At 42.8% G+C, this 19,374-nt stretch overlaps 1 protein-coding gene across 1 annotated transcript in view; it reads right to left on the reverse strand.

The window, feature by feature from the left end:
- Positions 1-11,002: 11,002 nt before the first annotated feature.
- The window catches only part of LOC137535924 (small COPII coat GTPase SAR1A-like), a 41,987-nt gene continuing 33,615 nt past the window's right edge, over positions 11,003-19,374 (reverse strand). The window contains exon 7 of the mRNA XM_068257813.1: positions 11,003-12,056. Within this exon, the coding sequence (XP_068113914.1) occupies positions 11,940-12,056 (117 nt within the window). The 3' untranslated portion in view covers positions 11,003-11,939. The remainder of the gene's footprint in view (positions 12,057-19,374) is intronic.

Raw genomic sequence — 19,374 nt, forward strand, 5'->3', positions numbered from 1 at the left:
GCAATCTCGGCTACAGGCACTTAACCAAGGACGCGCAGCCACCGGAAAAGCATTTGCACAGTAATGCGTAGTATGATGAATGCGGAAATGACCCATGGTCATTCCCCATGGTCTGTTCGCTGCATACAGTTCAGCCATCTCTAACGAGGAAATGCTACTATGAATGGGGAAAATTGCATTTTATCAATTCAGTATTAGTTATGGGATAAGTATTTTTCACCCAATAAAATTCAAGGGGAAATTGGAAAGAAAGAAAATAACAGCTAGATTAACATATAGAATAAGTCTAACTACAGTAAAAATATATTTCAAACATTCTGGTAAACTAGTATTAATGGTTACTAAAGAAACATAGGAGTTATATATTTACAGAAATATGTATGTATGTATATATAAATATGAATAATAATCATGCAACTTATACCTTTCACATTGACTTAAATGTATTCCACTTCTACAAATTCATTGTAACTACTATTTAACTACTTCCCCCTAGAGAAGTCATTTTTTTTAACATTTTATTACTATGTTGCCCCAAATAATTCTTCCAGTCCTTTCCTATAGACTGCAATGCACATCTCAGCATCCACAAAACTCATATTACAAACAATTGGCATTCCAGTCAGAAAATTGGAAATTCTGTAATTATGACCAGTCCTAGTTAGTACCTACCAAAAATGGACAACAAATGAACCTGTGACAGGATCATGTACACCCAGGTTTTATTGGTGCACCTGGGAAGCAAAGGCTAAAGCCTGGTACACACTTTCAATTATGACCGACCAATGTTACCACTTCCATGTAGTATGAAGTTCAAAAGAATACTATGAGCAGATTGTGTAGGTAAACCCCATCAAATCGATGCACTGTTACGGCAGCCCAATGAAAGTGTATGGGGAAGTTCATACTTCACACATTGCGGTACGCTGCGTGGAAGTGCCTGATCTAATATTAGCACATACCTACATTACCGTGCAGCTCCTGTGGTGACCCGAAAGCCATGTTAGTCTATGGCGACGCATCGTTCTTTAAGCATGTTGGCGTTGCAACGTCTTGGCACAGATGCTTGGAAGCATATTTTTACAATATGCTTCCGTGCACTTCCGCATACCTCAAACAGGAAGTGACTGCAAGCTTGTATCACTTCCTGTTTGGACGGATGACAGACAGGGAAAACCATGTACTAACATGGTGTTCCCTGAAGGCCTGCTTTTGGCGATGCGATGCGGTATATTGGGTGTAACGCACCGCATAGCTAACGCCAGTTAGCAGTGTGAAACCAGCCTCATACTACACGGAGGTGGTAAAATTTGTCAGTGATTGGCCAATCATAACTGAAAGTTTGTAGACTTAAAAGGTGGTCACTAACGATACAATTTGACAAATGATTCTTTGTATGAAGAATAAGAAATGATCGTTTGGAACCACTAATGGTCAAAAATCTAACCAATCCAATCAGTTTAATGAAATCGATCAGATTTAATTAATCTAATTGGATTGGTTAGGAAAGTTTGTCCATTAGTGGTCTCAATCGATAATTTCCGATCGTGCATACAAAGGATTGTTTGCAAACGTTCATTTGCCAAATTGTATCATAGGAGACCTTAAGTGTGCGTAAACACATCCAATTTTGATTGGCCAATTTTACCACTTTTGTGTAGTATGAGGGCCAACAGATTTTGAATGCTATGAACAGATTGTATAGGTAAGCTCTCATACATATAGATGGTAATATTGATCAATGATTGGCCAATCAAAATTGGATGTATGTAGGCACCCTAACCAATCTGATCCAATCCCATAGAAAATATGACCATAACAGAACAATATCAGAACAGACGTTGCACCTTCAAAGGTTCCTACAGTGGTAAATGGGGGGTCAGAACTGGTCCATGAAGCACTAAGAATATGGTAAGTTTGATTTTTTTTTTCACTTTACCTAAAATTTTTTGTACACTACTACATACACCTCTTCAAGGAAACTGTGGGCCAGATTTATCAAAGCATTACTGACAGTTTTTTTTCTTCTTAAACAGTTCTAACCAGCAGGGGGAACTGTTCTGCATAAGATTTTTAAATCTTAATAGTGACAGTTAACCTCCTGAGCGATAATCCCGAGCTGAGCTCGGGGTATGTCGCGCAGGATCAGTTCTCAGGCCCTGGTGGGCCGAATTGCATAATTTTTTTGTTGTTACACGCAGCTAGCACTTTGCTAGCTGCGTGTAACTTCCGCTCGCCGCCGATCCGCCGCTACCCGCCAGGCAGCGCTGAGGGGTGGATCGGAACTCCCTCTGCCGTCATGACGTCCATGACGTCATCTCGCCCCGTCGCCATGGCGACCGGGGAAGCCCAGCAGGAAATCCCGTTCTGAACGGGATTTCCTGCTTACTCTGATCGCCGAAGGCGTTCGGAGTGGGTGAGGGGATGCCGCTGCGCTGCGGCTATCATGTAGCGAGCCCTGGGCTCGCTACATGATTTAAAAAATAAAAAAACTTAAAAAAAATAGTGCTGCGCCACCTCCTGGGCGATATAATTGTATCGCCCAGAGGGTTAAGTGTGAATTTCTAGAACTGCACTACAGTTAGGTGCAACTCCATTCCTAAACTGCTGCAGATTTAGAAGTGCTTACCGTATATACAAGTCGACCCCGTGTATAAGTTGACCCTCTTAAGCTGGAATTTATTGATTTCTCAAGTATAAGTCAACTCACTGTACAACTCTCCACACAGATAGTAGTCGTCCTTTTCTTAAATATATTTTGCAATAATTATCCTTTAAGGAGATTACTGTACATTATTTAATTTTACATGTATGAGGCAAGATACCTGGAGCAAATGACCCTCCATGCATCTTCCCCAAACTGTGCTGCTGTTAATACATAACATTAACAGCAGCACAGTGTTGGAAACATGCTTGTAGATGATAAGGGTTAATTGTTCCAGGTATCTTGCCTCAGATCTGTTTGGGATGGATACCTGCTGGCTGGGATCAATAACGCTGTTCTCTCCCTGGCGCTGCACAGTGACGCTATAATCACTGTATAAACAGCGCTGACACTTCAGGAGGGAGCAGCAATTAGATAGGCTGGGCATGGGACAGTGATGCGGCTGGCGGGGGCAGAGCTTAAAGAGAATCTGTATTGTTAAAATCGCACAAAAGTAAACATACCAGTGCGTTAGGGGACATCTCCTATTACCCTCTGTCACAATTTTGCCGCTCCCCGCCGCATTAAAAGTGGTTAAAAACAGTTTTAAAAAGTTTGTTTATAAACAAACAAAATGGCCACCAAAACAGGAAGTAGGTTGATGTACAGTATGTCCACACATAGAAAATACATCCATACACAAGCAGGCTGTATACACCCTTCCTTTTTAATCTCAAGAGATCATTTGTGTGCTTCTTTCCCCCTGCAACTATCTTCCACTGAAGTGTCAGGCTGTTTCTTCCTGCAGAGTGCAGACAGCTCTGCCTGTATGTAATTCTTCAGTATGTGAAAGCCCAGCCAGCTCAGAGGACGATTTATCCAGCTTGTAAAAAATAAGAGAGAAGAGAGAAGCTGCCATAATCTAAATAATACACAGGCAGTGTGCAGAGAGGGGCCTGCATCACAGAACCACAACACTGAAGAACTTGGCAGCCTTACAGACACAGCCTGACAAGAGAGAGATAAGTTGATTTTTTACAGAGATGGTGATAGTAGAACGTGCTGCAGTAAGCCAGAACACATTAGAATAGCTTTTGGAACTTGTAGGATGATAAAAAACAGGGTGCAATTTTTGTTACGGAGTCTCTTTAAATCGGCGGTGTCCTGTCATGAAAAGCTGCTTGCATCAGGGACAGGCTGGCGAGGACAGTGATCGCTGGCTGGACCGGAAGGATTTTTAGAGCAGCTTCTACCCTCGCAGCGGTTATAGGAGCCACTCTAAATCCCTCCGTTCCAGCCACTGATCACTGTCCTCACCTGCCTATCCCTGGTGCAGGCAGCTTTTCATGACAGGACACTGGCAATTTAATCTCCACCCCCCGCCATTTGCATCATTGTCCCATGCCCATCTAATTGCCACTCTTCCCTGAAGTGTCAGCACTTACGAGTGCCGGGGAGAGAGCTGCATTATTAATTTTAACAGGCACAATGAGCAACTCTTACCCCCGCAGCCGCCGGGCCGTCACATGCTCAGCTGCCGCCTGAGAGCATAAGTAATAAGCAGGGGTTAGTCCATTCTGCTTGCAGGGGGGGGGGGGCACAGCATTGTGGCATCTAGGAATCTTAGAGCAGGGGGATACTATCTGGCTGGCAGCACTAGGGGCGCATACTGCAGCAGATGCAGAGCAGAGGGGTCGCTTGATACTCAGTTACAAGTCAGAAATGTAGGTCTGACACAAGTATAAGTCGACCCCTCTACTTTACAAAAGTAGATCAGACCTAGATTTCTCGACTTATAGCCGAGTATATACAGTAATAATCCTGCAGCAGTGTAGGCTAGGCATGATTTGCGAAGTGCTTCTCGCCCCAGCTGCCATGTGAAGTTGTTCTGTGCTTAACCCTTCCAGTGCTGGGCATTGATGCACTACAGCAGATGTGTTGGTTACCTCAGCAACAGCAATTCCCCACACACACTGCACAGTCTGATAAACTCTTTTTTTTTTTAAAGAGTAACTGTCAGGCTGCAGAAGCTAATTTAAACCTCTATTCTCCTGTGTTAAACAGTTTAGAAGGAAGCCAAAAAGGCATTAGTAAAGATAAAAATCTCTCTTACCTTTGATGTGTGCTTATCAGAAAAGCTGTTACACCCAAGCAGGACGCAAGCCGCAAACTATACTGCAAAGCATTCTGGGGCCCTCCCCTCGGCTGCTAATGAGACGTTACAGCAGCTTGTAATCAGTCCAGCACATAGCACTGATAAATCTCTGGGCAGAGTACACTGCAGGAGTCAGCTATTGTTCCTAGCCACATGGCTCATTAATATTCACTGCACACTGTGTTATTCAGTACGAGCTTTTCTGTGATCAGGAAGCAGGCAGGACATGACGACACATTTGGCTTCATAGAAGTCAGAAAAACATGGAACCTGCCATGAGCTGTCAGGAGCATCAATCTCTGCATATACTATATACAAATTCTGTGAAGTACAAACGTGGACAGTGAAATGCATATGTAATGTAAGTACAGCCTATATTTAGCTACTGATATATGTGTTTATTTTCTCTGAGACCTTATACCCAACAGTTTTAGAAGGAAACGGCAATATCTAGTTATTTCCGAAGATGTCAGAGACAGTTCTGCATGGATTTCTGAAAACCTACCAATATTTTGTCTCAGACACTCTTGATAATTGTCCCCCAGAATTCCTGGATGGCAGAGGAATATTTTTGCTGCTAACATCTTGGCACCATATGCCAGAGGACATCAATTACTGCCTCCACAGTTCAGAGCTGTTTTGGCAGCAGAAAGTAGACCTACACTATATTAAGTTCTTGTGTTTTGGCTGATCAGTGTGTGAATTATACCCACATGTCCGCTCTATGGAAATATTCATGCTATGAAATGTAATACAAGACGATGATTCTTCTCTGCTTTGGGGTTTTTATATGCTGTCATTCTGAATAGGCCTGCTTGGCAGACAGGCATTGCAATGGTGTGCTGGTGTAAAACAACACATCTAAATAGCACAGCAATGTCAAGCATTTGCTTGCTTAAGCAGAAGCATCAGTGTGCTTTTAACACAACGTGCTGAAAACTGATAGGCACACATATGACCTGCATGACATCAGAATAACTTTAAAAACAAGACTGAGAATTAGTACTGCTGTGAGAGGCACATGACCTAGGGAGTAATACCATCCGCAATTAATTCAAATATAAGCTTAAACTACATTCCCTGCTGTATTTTCTGTACCATCGCTAAGGACACTGATCATAGCTCCACTTGTTAAGTATGAACATCCCTTCCTGAAATCAAGAGCAGAAGTAGACCGTGTCACAGGAACCAGTTCTCAATGAGACTGGAAGCTGATCAGCTGCTACTCTAGCAGTCCAGTTTATGTGAGTCAGCCCCATGGTGCAAGACGGAATGCATATTTAATAGGGAAAGAGCTGTTGTGATCTGTCAACCATGTAATCATGTCCCATCTATAGCTTTTTATCTCACCTGAGATTGCGACAGCCTTTTTTTTTTTTTCCCTTTTTGTAGTAAAGCTAGTTCACTGGGAAGTTGCTCACACTGTTACAGAGAGGGCTCTGGAGCTTTATTGAAGCCCTAGTTCACCTTCCTATTCTTTAATTCATATGATAAATTTGCGTTACTTCACAATGCATAACATTTTGTACATTATACATCTGTACATTTTGTAATAAGCATATTGAAAATACCTATGTGGCTGAATTTAGTAGATTCTTTCTGCCGGCAGTGGAAGTTGTGTCCTCAGGACAGAGCAGATCACCTGACCTCATCAACCTCCCACCTCTACTGTTGAGAGATTAAGTCTGTATGGCCAGCAATGTGACTGAAGTTTAGCCAGCGAAGTGTATAATAAAGAATTCAACTCTTCCAACATTCTTAATGAAAGTCACAAAAAATACACAATGGGGAAGATACTGCACATAAAGAAAAAGATCCAGTGATCCGGAATGAATGTTTTCCTGCACATAGCCAACCATGGTCATTTGGGCCAGAAAACTGGCATTATGTTTATACCTTGGACCTGCCCTGAATGATTGTGGAGGATTTTCAGAATTAGCATGATCAGGGATACATGTATAGGTACAAGAAACTAAATGGACAACAGACAGCAGGTGATAAGTCACCAAAGGGAATGAAAAACCAAACGGAAGAGAGATAAAAGTGGAAAATTCGGAACCTTTCCCTGAAGGTAAAAAAAAAAAAAGAAGACAAAAAACACCCCAAACAAAAACACTTTCCCTGAAAGGAAAATGGCAAATTTAAGGGAGGGTTGTGAATCCTGGTGAATTGGGAGGTGTAATTAAGTATTCTTAAAATCTAGGGAAGACAGGAGTGACTGATCCTGTATAAGATATCTCAGTGACTTGATATATTCCATGTATAACTTCCTATAGCGTATAAGGATTAGACATATTAGATTCAGGCTAGGTTCACAGTGGTCAGTTGCATAAAACACGTTACAATGTGTGTGAACTGCAATGAAGACTTGACATAGACTATTGCCATGCATGCGAGTTAGAATAATGCGATCTGTTACTGTGAACTGCCCCATAGAATTGTATGGGCAGTGAGTTGACATGCAGAATTACTCTGTAACGCAACTGACCCCTGTGAACAGGGGCTCAGCTGTGTTTGTTTTTTTGTTTTACCAGGAAGACTAGTGACCAGTACCCCTTTCTTCCTGTAAAGACAGGACTCCCCTTTTAAACCTCAGCTGAAGTATTTTTAGAATGGACTTATGTAATGCTAGAGCAGGGGCAAAACAAACAAACAAACAAAACAAACAAACAAAAAAACAAACCAAAAAGACTATAGGCCATAGGCCTCAATTCACTAGGCTTTATCGAACATTTCACAATTTACCTCGTGAGTAAAATCTAATTTTGAATTCACGAAGGCGTTACAGATTTATTGAACATTTTATTGATAAAACATTCAATAAATCTGTAACACCTTAGTGAATTCAAAATTAGATTTTACTCATTAGGTAAATTACATTTGATAAAGTGTTTGATAAAGCTTAGTGAATTGAGGCCTCTATCCTTCTAAAATAAGTAACAATTTCTTTCAACAGTTTAATTGCCACGTTTCATTAGCAACTCTGGGCGTCGTGTCTTGGAAGTGGAATTACCAGTGGCAAGAATGAAGTCTGACTGCTCAAGTCTCTGCTGGAAATCTACCTCTTGCTCGTGCTTTTTTTATTCCCCAAACCACCACCTAAAGTGAACCAGGGCTGTGGAGTCGGTCCAAAAATCCACCGACTCCGACTCCTCAGTTTAGGATTCCACCGACTCCGACTCCAACTCTGACTCCTCTAATTTGCATATTGCAAATCATTGCATACAACAATTTTGTTGATTAAAAGTATGTAACATGAAATTCGTCTCTTAACTGCCAACGCTTAGGAATTTTACAAGACAACTGAAGTGAGAAGGATATGTAGACTACTATATTTATTCCCTTTAGACTAAAACTAGTCCTTGGTAAGAGTACTTGTAAAAGGTACAAACCGGAACAAAGAACATCTATCAGGCCCTAGGCAATGTAAGTGTGGGTACATGTAAGAATGATGTGCAGGTACTCTGCAGGGGAATGAGGAGATTCTTCCTCTATTACACATTCTTCATGCACAATCTGAACAAGGTTTATGGGTGACAGACAACACCTCTGTATTCAGGCTAGGTTTCCATTTGTGCGGCGGCATGCGTCTTGCGAGACGCGATGCCGGCACAGCTGTTGCCTCTCGCAGCCGAATCCCTCTAGCCGTGCTATGCACGGCTATGGGATTCGGACAGCTACGGACGAAATTATGCTGCAGGGCCTCAGATTTTTCCTCGGCCACGAATTCGGATGGCTCTCATAGACTTCTATAGGCTGCTGAAATCCATCCGAATTCGTGGGCGGGGAATCGGCCTGGATTCGCAGCAGTGGAAACCCGGCCTAGATGTGCACAGCATTCTCAGTGGATTCCCTGCAGCTCTGTGGGGAGTGCATATGTAGAGTATAGTACTACTGTGTAACAAAGTAAACCTGAGACAGATGAAATTAAAGTTTTATACAGACCTGGGGCTTCCTCCAGCCGCCTTCAGGATAATCAGTCCCTCGTTGTCCTCCTCCACCACCTGGATCTTCTGCTATGAGTCCAGGTACTTGAGCCAGTCGGGCGTAGTGTGCATGCACACACTCTGCCGCCAGGAGCATACTACACCTGTGCAGCACTATTGCGCAGGTGCAGAATGTTCCTGGCTGTGGGAGCGGCATGCGGCCGGACAGCGCTGACTGGCTGAATTACCAGGACTCATAGCAGAAGATCCGGGTGGTGGAGGACAGCGAGGGACTGAAGGGGGCTGGAGGAAGCCCCAGGTATGTATAAAACTTTACTTTTCATCCGTCTCAGGTACCCTTTAATTTGTAGTCACCAAACCAAATTTTAGCAACATATCAAATTTGATTTCATCAGCAAAGGGAGTGCGTACATTTGCATAAATCAGCATCAATGCAGAATTATTTCCATCTCATTGACCATCTCTATTAGTGACACAGCTACACATCAGGATTTATTCTTACAGCATAGATGTTATTTAGTATATATATAGGAGATTCCTGTACACATCATATATACAGTCACAATCAGATCTGTATATCTGACCTTAAAAATACGGGGACTGCTTTATTGAAGCAGCACAAGTAACTAATTTTGATTGGTTTATTTCATTTTTGTGGACTAAGCACAGCTATTACTGTATATATACTGTATATATACATTATTTTTAATGACTATTATCTGAGAAATCGAACATTTTATCATATTTTCTATTTTAATTACAGTTACAAATTCATTAGGAGTCGGAGTCGGAGTCGGTGCATTTTTTCCCGACTCCAGGCAACCAAAATTGCCCGACTCCATGACTCCGACTCCACAGCCCTGAAGTGAACATTTCTGTTTATCAAAGGACATTTTTTTTTATTGTCTGAAAATCTTTCTAGATTTATTATTGTTCTGATAACACAATCTTCCACACTTTGAACACCAGGGTCCTTAAAAACTTTGCAAAGTTAAGCACAAATTTAAAAACCATTCAGATTTCAATATAGAAATTGAATTTGCTGCCTTTCTTGCAGTGTTAACACCAGGCTCCCCAGCTCTGAAGTTTGACTCATGCCCTAAAAACAGTTGTTAAAGCCGAGCTCTGCCAAGAATCCAGCCCAAAGCCATTGTTCTTGTTCCGCTCCAGTTCTGTGCCATACACTGATCCTTGGGCTCCCGTCAGAACAACAAAATGTGTTACTAGCCAACAGGTTAGTAACGCATCTGTACAAAGCACGTCTTGAACTGTCAACCAAGTCCCGACAGTCCTCGTATGCGTGTTTGAGGCGTCAGTAACTGCAATTCAATGTCTGAATAAAGTGTGAGAAAACAAGAAGCCAGATTCCTTCTACTCACTTTCAGTGAGGAAATTAAATTAAAACTTCTATTTTCACACTCTGAATTCCGGGATCTTCAAACTTAACAGTTTGTGAAGGTTCCACATCATACACTGTGGCCCATGCATAAATGCAGAGACCAGAAAGTGGACAGTCCTTAGGAAGAAAAAAGGCAATGGGGGGAAGTGGAGGAGGATGTGTATTAATCCTGAAAGCCCAAAAACTAGATAGAGCTTCCATCATATAGTGGGAGTCCGCAGCCTGCTCCCCTCCCTGTTGTCTGGCTGACCTATCAAAGGTTACTACATGGCTGTGGTGCTGGTCTTTTGGCCTCAGTAGAGCCATGCCTGCCATAAGCAGGCACACAGAGAAATCAGGACGACTGATTAGTATGCTTTGTTCAAGATTACTGACTTTTAAGTATTAAAAGCAAAGGATAAGTGCAACAGCCATTGAGGTAGCATTTTTAGCAAGAAAACCATAGCACCTTCATGTTCTCCTGCTTCATGTTTCACTTAAACTTTCAAGACTTGTTTTTAAAACATGCAGGGTAAGGTAGTAAGCATACATTTTTCTTTCAATATAAATTCACTTCTAAGACAGGGCATTACCAGAAAGTCATATTATAATCAAGAACTGGCAGGACATTTTGTAACACTGGACCACCAGTTCCATTGACTTGTCTAACGTTACTGTCTACATTCAATATGCCTTTAGTGTTATAGACCTTCAAACAAATCAAGTCACCACAAGAAAGGTATTAAAAACTACTCCACAAAATATTACATACTTTATTGCAAATTCTAGATAGTTGCAAATGGGACTGCAGAATCCAGTGGTTTTTTAAAACCGACTATACGAGTAAATTAGGAAAATATGAAATAAATTGAGTCTCGTCATATTCTTTGTGTTTTAATGTACTAATGATTTCTGATACACTCTGTTCCAAAAAAAAGGAGTGCACACAGAAATATACTTTACTGCCCAGAGAGCCCTTCACCACTTTAAAGTGAAAGTTTAATTTAACAAATGGCACACAGGGCAATCATGCAGTAATCACAATGCAATAACAACCAGCATTAAGTGATCAGCTTCCATGAGTTTGACAACACATCTACCTGCTGAGTGAGGACACCTAATTGGTTGCAGTAGCACAAAGCAGCCAATCTCTTTGCGGTGTTGTAAAAGCTCAAAAATGTACCCTTCTCCTACCAAGCTTTGATTTCTGACAGGTGAAGGATAGTGTTGAGCAGATACATAGCAACATTTAAACTGGGTCTGATTGGGCAAATACTACTCTTGCTACTTCCACTTCAAGGTGAAAAAGCAAGAGAAGCACGAAATGCCAAATCCCAACAAGGCAAAAATCATCCCCATTAACACATCAGCTATGTTTCCATAGCAAAATCATCGTTACAGAGCAGGCCAGCCCAAAACTATGTTTATTGTGGACTTCTAATGTCATAATGTGTGGATCAGTATTTAGTGATATATGTAAATACCATTAAATAGTTAAAAAAAAAGCCTAATATAAACTCCGGACAAAACAAGCTGATAAAAAAAAAAAATGAAAGAAATAAAAGGAGAAGGGGACACTGTTAAACGTTGACACTTTCTTTAAAAAATAGAATTGATTTCCATGGAAATTAACTCTTGATGGGGATGTCCCACAAGACTCCTGGTTGCTGCATGTGTTAATCACTGCCTATGTGAGCCTGCCCCACAATGAGAGAGAAGTCCATCTGGATCAAGTCCGGAGGAGTTGAACTCTGTATAATCTGTTTTGTTGTTGTTTTGTCAATCCAAAAGGGAGGAGTTGGAAAGGATAAAGTTTCAGTCAATGTATTGTGAAAGCCAACGGAAGCCTTCGCCATAGCCTTGCCTCTTGAGCACACTGCACATGAACACTTCCATGGGTCGAGCATTAAGATCCTTCAGTGGCACATTTCCCTGCAGGTAAAATAATTAAAAAAAAAAACATAATTAGTCTTGAAACAGTAAGGGCTCGTTCCCACTGTTGCGACGCGATTTCGGCCGCATTCCGACGCTTGTAAAAACGCATGCGGATGAGTTTCCGCATGCGTTTTTACCCGCGATTTCGCATGCGATTTCACATGGCAGGGTGCCATGCGAAATTAACCATGACACTGCCGGGGCTAAATAAAATTGAAAAGGTGCGAAATCGCACGCGAAATCGCGGGTAAAAACGCATGTAACAAACGCATGCGTTTTTACTATTAAATACATTAGCGGCGATTCGCACGGATTCCCGACGCAGGCGAAATCGTTGGCTCTTTTGTGCGTTTTTTTCACGCTGAAAAAAACGCACCTCAACAACGCTACAGTGGAAACAGGCCCATCCACTTGCATTACATGTGCGGATCTGCATGCGTTGGACGCATGCAGATTCGCGATAGTGGGAACGAGCCCTAAAGGTGCCTACACACGTCCAACTTTACGCTTGATTGTCGTTTAAACGACGAAGTGCAAAACAACAAGTCACTCAAACGTCCTGTACACCCTGACCAACAAAGCGGCGGATATCCTAATTTACATGTCGTTGAACCAACTTGGATAGAACAATGGACTACATTAAACGACTGATCAAACGACTGTATGTTTGAACATCTATTAGTTGGACAAACGACTTGGAGTCGTTTGTACAGACGTAGGGACCTGACAGTCAACTAAACGACAGTTGGTTCAACTGATCTGCTAAATAGATCGGGCAAACTGGCTGTTATAAGTCGCTCGACTGCGCGTACACATGTCCATCTTGTCGTTCACACGGGCGACAAATTAGGACGTGTGTACGTACCTTAACCATTTCTGCCGCCCGGACGTGATCCTTGCGTCTGGGCGGCTGCTCTGCTGGCTCACTTTGGCGTGCGGGCGCGCCCCCGTGCTGTCCCCCGGTAGCCCTGGGATCAGTGAACGGGAACATGGTTCCCGATCACCGATCCGTGTCCCCAGCAGAAAAACCGAAGCGCTCTAACTAGAGGCTTCAGTCTTTCTGCAAAAAAAATTTCCCTTGTCCCCCTTGTGCTTCCGGTTAGCGAGAAGCACAAGGAGTAAGGAAAAAACTCAAGGTGGCCATCTTGTGGCCAAATAGTAAAACTACATCTACATATTTTTCTACATTACAATTGACACATATAATAACATTAAAAAGTAACTGTTTATTTCCCACACCAAAATATTACCCAAATAAAAAATTTTAATGGGGAAAAAAAAATTACAATTAAAAAACAAAACAAAAAAAACAACAAATAGTTACCTAAGGGTCTGAACTTTTTAAATATGAATTTGAAGGGGGTATACTACAAACATTTTTTAAATTATAAGCTTGTAAACAGTGATGGATGCCAAATGGGAAAAATGCACCTTTATTTCCAAATAAAATATTGACGCCATACATTGTGATAGGGACAATATTTTAAATGGTGTTATAACCGAGACAAACGGGCAAATAAAATACATAGGTTTTAATTATGGTAGCGTGGATTATTTTAACCTCCTTAGCGTTCTGGATGAGCTGAGCTCGTCCAGAGACGCCGGAGGGTGCCGCTCAGGCCCTGCTGGGACGATTTTCACAAAATAAAAAGGAGCACACGCAGCCGGCACTTTGCCAGCCGCGTGTGCTACCTGATTGCCGCCGCACCGCGGCGATGCGCCGCGTGCAGCGGCTAAAGAGCGTCCCCCCCCAGCCGCCCGAGCCCAGCCGGACTACAAACAGTTCCGGCCAGCACTAAGGGCTGAATCGGAGCGGCTGACGTCAGGACGTCGGCTGACGTCACTCCGCTCGAGGAAAGCAAAACAAGAAGGGCCGCTCATCACGGCCCTTCTCGTTACTTCTGATCGCATTAGGAGCGCCCTCTAGTGGGCTTTAATGCAACTTTCAGTTGGCTGCATGAAATAGTTTTTTTTTTATTAAAAAGAAAAAAAAACGTCCGGTCGCCAGCCTGGCGATATTAACCACTTCCCGACCGCCGTATATACAATTGGCGGCCGGGAAGTGGACCCCGCAAGGACCGCCGTATTGACAATTGGCGGCGGTCCTTGTAGGGGCATGGGCGGAGTGATCGCGTCATCAGTGACGCGATCCTCCGCCTCCGCCTGGCGCCGCTCACCCGCCGCAACATCCCGCCGGCCATACGGAAGCGCCGGCGGGATGTTAACCCGACGATCGCCGCATACAAAGTGTATAATACACTTTGTAATGTTTACAAAGTGTATTATACAGGCTGCCTCCTGCCCTGGTGGTCCCAGTGTCCAAGGGACCACCAGGGCAGGCTGCAGCCACCCTAGTCTGCACCAAGCACACTGATTTCCCCCCCCCTGCCCCAGATCGCCCACAGCACCCATCAGACCCCCCCCTGCCCACCCCCCAGACCCCTGTTTGCACCCAATCACCCCCCTAATCACCCATCAATCACTCCCTGTCACTATCTGTCAACGCTATTTTTTTTATCCCCCCCCCCCTGCCCCCTCCTGATCACCCCCCCACCCCTCAGATTCTCCCCAGACCCCCCCACCCCATGTACTGTATGCATCTATCCCCCCTGATCACCTGTCAATCACCTGTCAATCACCCATCAATCACCCCCTGGCACTGCCACCCATCAATCAGCCCCTAACTTGCCCCTTGCGGGCAATCTGATCACCCACCCACACCAATAGATCGCCCGCAGATCCGACATCAGATCACCACCCAAGCGCAGCGTTTACATCTATTCTCTCCTCTAAACACCCACTAATTACCCATCAATCACCCCCTATCACCACCTGTCACTGTTACCCATCAGATCAGACCCTAATCTGCCCCTTGCGGGCACCCAATCACCCGCTTACACGCTCAGATTGCCCTCAGACCCCCCTTATCAATTCGCCAGTGCAATATTTACATCTGTTCTCCCCTGTAATAACCCACTGATTACCTGTCAATCACCTGTCAATCACCCATCAATCACCCCCTGTCACTGCCACCCATCAATCACCCCCTGTCACTGCCACCCATCAATCACCCCCTGTCACTGCCACCCATAATCACCCCCTGTCACTGCCACCCATCAATCAGCCCCTAACCTGCCCCTTGCGGGCAATCTGATCACCCACCCACACCAATAGATCGCCCGCAGATCCGACGTCCGATCACCTCCCAAGTGCAGTGTTTACATCTGTTCTCTACCCTAAACACCCACTAATTACCCATCAATCAACCCCTGTCACTGCTACCTATCAGATTAGACCCCTATCTGCCCCTAGGGCACTCAATCACCCGCCCACACCCTCAGAATGCTCTCAGACCCCAGCCCTGATCACCTCGCCAGTGCATTGCTTGCATCTATTCCCCCCTCTAATCACACCTTGAGACACCCATCAATCACCTCCTGTCACCCCCTAGCACACCTACCCATCAGATCAGGCCCCAATTTGCCCCGTGTGGGCTCCTGATCACTCGGCCAAACCCTCAGATCCCCCTCAGACCCCCTTCCGATCACCTCCCCAGTGCATTGATTAGATCTATTTTCCCCTCTAACCACCCCCTGAGACACCCATCAATCACCTCCTGTCACCCCCCTAGCACTCCTATCCATCAGATCAGGCCCAATACAACCTGTCATCTAAAAGGCCACCCTGCTTATGACCGGTTCCACAAAATTCGCCCCCTCATAGATCACCTGTCATCAAAATTTGCAGATGCTTATACCCCTGAACAGTCATTTTGAGACATTTGGTTTCCAGACTACTCACGGTTTTGGGCCCGTAAAATGCCAGAGCGGTATAGGAACCCCACAAGTGACCCCATTTTAGAAAAAAAGACACCCCAAGGTATTCTGTTAGGTGTATGACGAGTTCATAGAAGATTTTATTTTCTGTCAAAAGTTAGCGGAAATTGATTTTTATTGGGTTTTTTTCACAAAGTGTCATTTTTTCACCAACTTGTGACAAAAAATAAAATCTTCTATGAACTCGCCATACACCTAACGGAATACCTTTGGGTGTCTTCTTTCTAAAATGGGGTCACTTGTGGGGTTCCTATACTGCCCTGGCATTTTAGGGGCCCTAAACCGCGAGGAGTAGTCTAGAAAACAAATGCCTCAAAATGACCTGTGAATAGGACGTTGGGCCCTTTAGCGCACCTAGGCTGCAAAAAAGTGTCACACATGTGGTACCGCCGTACTCAGGAAAAGTAGTATAATGTGTTTTGGGGTGTATTTTTACACATACCCATGCTGGGTGGGAGAAATTTCTATGTAAATGGACAATTGTGTGTAAAAAACATCAAACAATTGTCATTTACACCGATATTTCTCCCACTTAGCATGGGTATGTGTAAAAATACACCCCAAAACACATTCTACTACTTCTCCTGAGTACGGTGGTACCACATGTGTGGCACTTTTTTTACACCCTAAGTACGCTAAGGGGCCCAAAGTCCAATGAGTACCTTTAGGATTTCACAGGTCATTTTGCAACATTTGGTTTTAAGACTACTCCTCACGGTTTAGGGCCCCTAAAATGCCAGGGCAGTATAGGAACCCCACAAATGACCCCATTCTAGAAAGAAGACACCCAAAGGTATTCCGTTAGGAGTATGGTGAGTTCATAGAAGATTTTATTTTTTGTCCCAAGTTAGCGGAAAATGACACTTTGTGAAAAAAAACAATTAATATCAATTTCCGCTAACTTGTGACAAAAAAATAAAAACTTCTATGAACTCACCATACTCCTAACGGAATACCTTGGGGTGTCTTCTTTCTAAAATGGGGTCATTAGTGGGGTTCCTATACTGCCCTGGCATTTTAGGGGCCCTAAACCATGAGGAGTAGTCTTGAAACAAAAATGACCTGTGAAATCCTAAAGGTACTCATTGGACTTTGGGCCCCTTAGCGCAGTTAGGGTGCAAAAAAGTGCCACACGTGGTATCGCCGTACTCGGGAGAAGTAGTACAATGTGTTTTGGGGTGTATTTTTACACATACCCATGCTGGGTGGGAGAAATACCGCTGTAAATGGACAATTGTGTGTAAAAAACATCAAACAATTGTCATTTACAGAGATATTTCTCCCACTTAGCATGGGTATGTGTAAAAATACACCCCAAAACACATTATACTACTTCTCCTGAGTACGGTGGTACCACATGTGTGGCACTTTTTTACACCCTAAGTACGCTAAGGGGCCCAAAGTCCAATGAGTACCTTTAGGATTTCACAGGTCATTTTGAGAAATTTCGTTTCAAGACTACTCCTCACGGTTTAGGGCCCCTAAAATGCCAGGGCAGAATAGGAACCCCACAAATGACCCCATTTTAGAAAGAAGACACCCCAAGGTATTCCGTTAGCAGTACGGTGAGTTCATAGAAGATTTTATTTTTTGTCACAAGTTAGCGGAAATTGATTTTAATTGTGTTTTTTCACAAAGTGTCATTTTCCGCTAACTTTTGACAAAAAATAAAATCTTCTATGAACTCACCATACTACTAACGGAATACCTTGGGGTGTCTTCTTTCTAAAATGGGGTCATTTGTGGGGTTCCTATACTGCCCTGGCATTTTAGGGGCCCTAAACCGTGAGGAATAGTCTTGAAACGAAATTTCTCAAAATGACCTGTGAAATCCTAAAGGTACTCATTGGACTTTGGGCCCCTTAGCGTACTTAGGGTGTAAAAAAGTGCCACACATGTGGTACCACCGTACTCAGGAGAAGTAGTATAATGTGTTTTGGGGTGTATTTTTACACATACCCATGCTGAGTGGGAGAAATCTCTCTGTAAATGGACAATTGTGTGTAAAAAAAATTAACAAATTGTCATTTACAGAGATATTTCTCCCACCCAGCATGGGTATGTGTAAAAATACACCCCAAAACACATTATACTACTTCTCCTGAGTACGGCAATACCACATGTGTGGCACTTTTTTGCAGCCTAACTGCGCTAAGGGGTCCAAAGTCCAATGAGCACCTTTAGGCTTTACAGGGGTGCTTACAATTTAGCACCCCCCAAAATGTCAGGACAGTAAACACACCCCACAAATGACCCCATTTTGGAAAGTAGACCCTTCAAGGTATTCAGAGAGGGGCATGGTGAGTCCGTGGCAGATTTCATTTTTTTTGTCGCAAGTTAGAAGAAATGGAAACTTTTTTTTTTTTTTTCCCCCTCACAAAGTGTCATTTTCCGCTTACTTGTGACAAAAATAATATCTTCTATGAACTCACTATGCCTCTCAGTGAATACTTTGGGATGTCTTCTTTCCAAAATGGGGTCATTTGGGGGGTATTTATACTATCCTGGAATTCTAGCCCCTCATGAAACATGACAGGGGTCAGAAAAGTCATAGATGCTTGAAAATGAGAAAATTCACTTTTTGCACCATAGTTTGTAAACGCTATAACTTTTACCCAAACCAATAAATATACACTGAATGGGTTTTTTTTTATCAAAAACATGTTTGTCCACATTTTTCGCGCTGCATGTATACAGAAATTTTACTTTATTTGAAAAATGTCAGCACAGAAAGTTAAAAAAAAATCATTTTTTTGCCAAAATTCATGTCTTTTTTGATGAATATAATAAAAAGTAAAAATCGCAGGAGCAATCAAATAGCACCAAAAGAAAGCTTTATTAGTGACAAGAAAAGGAGCCAAAATTCATTTAGGTGGTAGGTTGTATGAGCGAGCAATAAACCGTGAAAGCTGCAGTGGTCTGAATGGAAAAAAAGTGGCCGGTCCTTAAGGGGTAGAAAGCCCTAGGTCCTCAAGTGGTTAATAGAACGCCAGGCAGGTTAAAGCAATAATGGACGAAAACTGAGAAATAATGAATTTTTTTCCATTTTTTTTTTCTTATTAATCCTGTTAAAATGCATTTATAAACAAATAATTCTTAGCAAAATGTACCACCCAAAGAAAGCCTAATTAGTGTCAGAAAAAAACAAGATATAGATCAATAAATTGTGTTTAGTAGTGATAAAGTTATTAGCGAATGAATGGGAGGTGAAAATTGCTCTAAAGCATAAGGTGAAAAATCCCCGCGAGCTGAAATGGTTAAAGAGTAACTTTTGGGCATAAAATAAAAAATCAATTATTTATTTTTATCTGGTAAACAAGTAATAAGGATGCTAATCAGGCAATCCAAAAGTTAAAATCACTATTACTTTTCTTGTTGATAAAATTATCATTCCCCGGTTTACATGACTTATTTGGTACACAGAAAATTTGGTACACAAAAGAGAAGTTGCAGGGCATGCTGGGTTGTCTTTTTTTTTT

This window comes from Hyperolius riggenbachi, chromosome 10 (genome assembly GCF_040937935.1).
Source record: "Hyperolius riggenbachi isolate aHypRig1 chromosome 10, aHypRig1.pri, whole genome shotgun sequence".
Lineage (NCBI taxonomy): Eukaryota > Metazoa > Chordata > Amphibia > Anura > Hyperoliidae > Hyperolius > Hyperolius riggenbachi.